Source organism: Gobius niger (assembly GCF_951799975.1).
Source record: "Gobius niger genome assembly, chromosome: 17".
NCBI classification, from domain to species: Eukaryota; Metazoa; Chordata; class Actinopteri; order Gobiiformes; family Gobiidae; genus Gobius; species Gobius niger.
In genome coordinates this window covers 23937360-23943359 of record NC_136868.1, presented here as the reverse complement: position 1 = coordinate 23943359, position 6000 = coordinate 23937360, and the positions used below count along the sequence as shown (strand labels likewise).

The following is a 6000-nucleotide window of genomic DNA, read 5'->3' as shown; positions in this document are numbered from 1 at the left end:
TCAGTGTCATGGGTTCGAGTCTGGACTCCCCACTCTTCACCACCGTTTCACAAACGGTGAAACGTTTTTTTTTGTACAAAAAAATAAACACGCTTTTTTTTTCAATGAAAAAACAAGAACTATGCTTGAAGGATTTAGATTAAGCAAAGATTCTTTTTTTTTGTTTTAAATTGTAAACATCAATTGTATTTGTACCAAAAGGCTAAGCCGTTTCCTAATAGTAGACCGTAAAACAACATGACTTGTTATTGAGCCTTTTGTTTCTTGACCTAAAATGCACTGTGTTTTTGTCCTCCACCACATTCCAAGCATATCATATCATATGAAGAAACAGCGCCGTCATGTTGCGCTGATAGTCCGTGTGTCCATAACATTACCACGAGGCCCAGGCTGAAAAACACAAGCCTTGACCCCACTATTACTCCCACTGTCTTACATCAGTGGCTCTGTTTTCCTTTGCTTGCATAACTTCATCAATGTTTGATATGCCCCTCCTCAACACACCAGGAAAACAAGTAACACAAGGTCCCAATCCAGGAGTCGTGCCCCACTGGCTTTATTTTGTAATACGGCAATATCATTGCAGTGCAAACACTGTATAAAATATTATCTTTGACTTTAAAATGTACATTCACATAAAACATCTCCATAAATACATCGCCAACAAAAAAACTTGACAAAGATCTGGTCATTCATATATCTCTGAAAAAGACATTATACAATAATAGTTAGTAATACCTACATATGACAATTGAAACCCGTATTATACAGTAAGAAAATATTCAATTTACAGGAAAAATATTGTACATAATCCTTTCCATCAATGTAACTGACTGTTAAAGCAAGTGTATAAAAATCCTCATTTGAACTTCATAAAAACTCAAAGCATTTATGCTAACGTGACTACACAATATCATAAATTTAGTTACAAGTTCAAGCTTCCAAATAAATCAATCCAAAATCAGCACTTGCCACTGTTTCTGTTAAAAACCCAGCAAGAATCTTAAAACAGCTTGAACATCAAAAATACAGGCATTCAACAAAGAAAATACACAACAGCTGTAGCCACACACTCTGTTGTGCTACAGCTCAACACGATAAACTTGATATGTTTATGAAAATAGGTTGGCACATTTGAAAACCAGCTACCTGTTGACTCCAACAGGAAGAAAGGGAGAGGAGAAGTCCCGCCCCTTGCCTGATGTCAATCTGTCCTGAAAAGTCCTCAAAACACACCAAGCTTATGAAGAAGACACAGTCAAAAAGCACCTGACATTCAAGGAGGACTGCTACCTTGAGCGCATGCATGAGAACTACATAAGAAGAGCCACACTGTCGCTGCCTGGGCTGTGTCTGTCTCATCAAAGCATGCAGAGCCGCAGGCTCAAGGGCAATGCCTGCTGAGCAGATTAGAGGAGAGCTGAGGCTGTGGTTAGCCGTAATGTAAGTAGTCTGCGTCACTGTAAAATAAATCATCTGTGTTGTTCGAGGAAGTCAGAAACAGAGGTTTGGGTGTCTCCTCATAAACAGCAGTTTTTCTTTTGTACCAAAGCAGCTTTTAGTAGTTTTTCATAAAAATAGTAGATAATAACAGACCATTTCAACCATAGAAAATATTTCTTAATAATAAACAAGCACGCAGAAAATGTCTATTAAAATATAACATTAGAAGGAAGGAATCACACTCAATCCCACTATACAGAAAATAAGTTTTTTTAAGTCATGCTTCAGATCCACAGAGATACAGATTGTGTGGCTAGCTATGCACACTCTATTGGCTACATACACTATCAGGTCAAAATAGGGTCCAGCTGGCTACTGCATGCAAGTAGGGAACAGGCTGAAGAGACAAACCAAGTTATTGCTACACTTTGACAAGGAAGAATCTGGAAGTCAAGCATCACAGGGAAACAGACAGCAAACATGACCATAATGCAGCAGTGGCCTCATGCACTTAAAAACACTGAGCTGTAGCTCAGAAAACAGAGTTCACCTCATGTGCCATTTGAGGGTAATCGTAAAGGGCCATGTGCCACAAAAATACCACGTCACCGAACCGGCAATGACTACAGGCAATGCCCTGCAGTGTTTGGCAGGTTTTACTACTGACTGCCATGTACTCACACATTTGGCTTCATCCCCAAAAAGAAATATTACATCTGATGACAAGGCTCCAGTAACTACTTCATCTGTGCTAATTGGTCTTCAGTTAATTAATGAACAATCTGAAAGGCAACATAAAATGGCGCTTTGAGGAGTGGTTGCTAAGGCAACAACACTGATTTGGTTTAATACTGAGAGAAAGGGTACGTTAAAGTGATTAAAGGACTTTCCAGTAGTGGAGGCTTGTGTGCTACACAATCAATTGTGCATTGTTTGGAGATTTAGTTTCTTTAAGTGGTGGATACAGTTTGAATTCCTGGTGATGTCCTTGGCCTTTGATTGGTTACAAAGTAACGTGGCTAAAGCATCCTGTATCCTGTCCACAACACCCTGCAGAGTAAAGAAACAAGCAGGGCTTAGGCGAGAGGGGCTTCGAGTCCACCTCAATTGCCCGTGTTCAGTCCATGAAAACCAGTGTCCAATACTAGCTTCCTATTGGACCAAGTCTCCAAGTGAAGATCTTTACAGAAGTCACACCATGGCCATGGGCGCAGAGGGCAGGTACCTGGTGGTGCTGGTGGAGGTGGTGGGTTTTGTGGTGCCAGGGCTGGCAGTTCTCATGGTGGCATATGTGGTGACCGTGGGGGCGGGGCTTAGCCTGGTGCACACACTGCCATGACTGAAGGCGCTGGATCGTCGCTCAGGGTTTGTTTGCTGCTTCTGCTGCTGTGAATGAGCTGGCCTGCTGCCCGGCCTCCGCCCTTTCAGGAAGTACGTTAGCATTTGACCTTTGCCCTTTACACTGACCTGACCCCGACACTCAAAGTCGTAGTGGTCTGTGATGAGACGATACACATCCTCCGTCACCTGTAGAGCACACATGCAACAACAATATTTATCACCAAACACTGCACCTGACTCAGCCACAAGACATTTTCCATCTGTAATTTTGGGGCAACAAAGGGAGAACATGCCTGTATCTTTCCCTGGACTCCAGTGCTGTCCATCCTGCTGGCCACGTTTACTGTGTTCCCCCAGATGTCATACTGAGGTCTCCTGGCTCCAATCACTCCAGCCACCACTGGACCAGCATTGATGCCTAAAAAACAAAGACAGACCTTAAGTGATATCTTTACCAAATCTGTTTTATAAGATAAGATAAGATAATCCTTTATTGATCTCACAAAGGAGAAATTCACTTGTTACAGTCGGCGTTCAAGAAGGTAACAATAAAAATTAAAAAAACAAATGTTTTTTGTAAATGAACTCTTCAAAACGGTTTAAAAGATGTATGAATGATGCAGAGCAGTGAGCACCTCAGTCTGTCAAAGGTGGTAAGTAGGATCATCATGATTTGTATTGAGAGAATTGGAGCACTTCATTCCTTCAAGTTATGAGTGTGAACAATTGTCTGTCTGCAGAAACTCTTGACAACATAACCAGACTAAGGCCTATTGTTACATCAGTTGGTGAGTTTGTTAAATTTCATGGTTTGATATCACACAAAAAAGAGCATAGTTGTTTTGAGTAAAAACAGCATCTATCCATCACACGACTATGGGGATCTAATAAAAGCTAAAGTTAAAAGCCTCTTGAAATAGAGGCCAGAGTGTGGCGACAGGATGGCACTGTGTACACCAGGCGGTGTTGTGACTGACCAGGGTGCTCCTGTCACAGGCTCCCCACAGGATACCAACACAATGGAGGCCACCAGCTCAGGTCTGTGTGACGAGCTTCCTGCATACTCTCCGCGCTCTCTGTGATGCATTTCCCTCAAACTTACCGGCAGTGAGCAGCAATAGGGTCCAGCGCTGCAGGTCACTGATATTATCAATCTAGAATAGCATCAGTGCCGCTTCCTTGAGTCGTCTTGCATGTTCTTCTCATCTAATCTCAATACTGCTGCATTTTAATGATTACTTTCTTTTTTTTCGCCCTCTGTAACTGACTAATGTTATTGACTGTATCTTTTAATACTGATTCTAGTTGTTCATGAACTCCTGCTTGTGTGCTTCATGTCATGTTGCACCTACTGCATTCTCACTTAAGCTCTGTCGTGCATGAACTCTTTGTTGCATGTTCGTTGTAGCGTCTTTTCCTGCTGCTGCTGCAAATGTGATGTTTATTGTCTTTTGCCACGTGATAATCAGCTTGTTTTACCTATTTCCAGGGTGCCTACATCTGGCCTAGGACTACAGATGAAAACTACCCTTTTGGCTAACTCTGGCATGTTTTACAGTTAAGCTGTTGTGTTAATATGCACTGTCCTTGCAAAATATAAATTAATAAATAAACAAATCAGTGCATGTATGGAAGTGCTCGCATGATATTACTTACCCACTCTCAGAACAAAGTCGTTGTAAGACTGGTAGTTAATGGCATCCAGTACATCAAACATCTCAATGGCAAAATCTGACACTGTGCATAGATGGGAAGTAATTGACTTCTTTACCTAAATTTGGCACAAAAGAAATTAAGGGTACAATTAATGTTACATTTTAAGACCAGTAAAAGTAATATTGAGTCTTGGGTTCTCACTCACTCTTTTTAATGTTTCACAAAAATCATAAAGCTGAGAGATTTTTGCTGTGGCTGTTATAATTAACTAACTAACTTGTGCAAATGAATCACAGTCGCAAATGAATACTTAATATTCCAAGACAACAGGGCGTTGATAATCCCACAGAGCGGATTTATAAAAAGAAATGAAAATAGCATCACACACTGCAAACGGCAGAAATACTGGGCCACTTAAAAAGCCTGGGATGCTTTGGAAACATGCTAATATGCAGCACACAAACATGTGATCTAGATGCAGTCACTGTGTGTACCTTGGAAGCAGTTGTAGGAACCAGCCCTACAGCAGCCATGTAAGTACTGCCAATGGTTTTGATTTTCTCAATGTCTCTGTAGCACTCCTTATCCATCAGCTGGAAAGAAAAAAGAAAGTCGACTGGTGTTGCTTTGAAACCTTCCTTCAACCCCACACTTCAATCCAACTTATGAAAACAACATTAGGCCGATTGATCCTGTTTCAGTTAATAATAACATAAAACAATAGTTCTTCCTGTTGATTCAAGCATTGGAACTTACATTTTGGCTCACTACCCACTGAAAATGTTGGTCTAGTTTACAAGTTGACATGTTATATTCAAATATGCACATGATCGAAATGATAAATTACATTTGTCTTGAGCAAATGACTGCTTGTCGCTGCTGATTATAGATTGATCCTTCCCAAAAGTCATCTGCAAGTAATTCCTCAATGCAGCGAACTTTCCCAGCCGCGACCATTGCTTATTATATTGCGTCAATAAACACAGTGTTGATAAAACTCTGAGTCATGATTACGGTTTCATCTTCATCATCTTCGCTCAGATTTATGTTTCCGTGGAAGCCACTAAGTACCCACCTCATCGAAGTCGGCGATGATCTCATTGAGCAGCCTCAGACACTCGACTCCCATGTTGTTCCCATCCAGCTCAATGTAGAAGTCGTTGAAGTTGGCAATAGAGGCGAACAGAACTCCGACCTGGGCATATGACTGGTAGTATAGGTCCTGCATCACAGAACGAGAGATGTGCAACATGGCATAATTAACTCAGCTAATCTGCTAATCCAATGCTACCTAAAATAAAGGACTAAACAAAGATTAACATTTTGCAACATGTAAATCTGCACCCAGCTCAAAAAGTAAATAGGATAATAGAATTCCTAAAAAGTCATTCACATAACAATGAAAAGAAAAACAAATACAAATGTGGTCTATACGCTTTAACCCTTTATAGGGCAAGTGACTATTTTTGGTAATTTTGGTAATTTTACATATGGCCTCCCTGCTGCACATCAGTATAAGGTAAAGAAGCATATAGTCCTCACTCAGCCAATCAGAAGAGC

At 40.8% G+C, this 6000-nt stretch overlaps 1 protein-coding gene across 1 annotated transcript in view; it reads right to left on the bottom strand.

Moving 5' to 3' along the window:
• Positions 1-508: 508 nt before the first annotated feature.
• adcy1a (adenylate cyclase 1a) overlaps positions 509-6000 on the bottom strand; it is a 56291-nt gene continuing 50799 nt past the window's right edge. The window contains exons 16-20 of the mRNA XM_079574616.1: positions 5516-5662; positions 4935-5033; positions 4441-4555; positions 3078-3202; positions 509-2970 (exon numbers count right to left, since the gene is read on the bottom strand). Coding sequence (XP_079430742.1) covers positions 2635-2970; positions 3078-3202; positions 4441-4555; positions 4935-5033; positions 5516-5662 — 822 coding nt within the window. The 3' untranslated portion in view covers positions 509-2634. The remainder of the gene's footprint in view (positions 2971-3077; positions 3203-4440; positions 4556-4934; positions 5034-5515; positions 5663-6000) is intronic.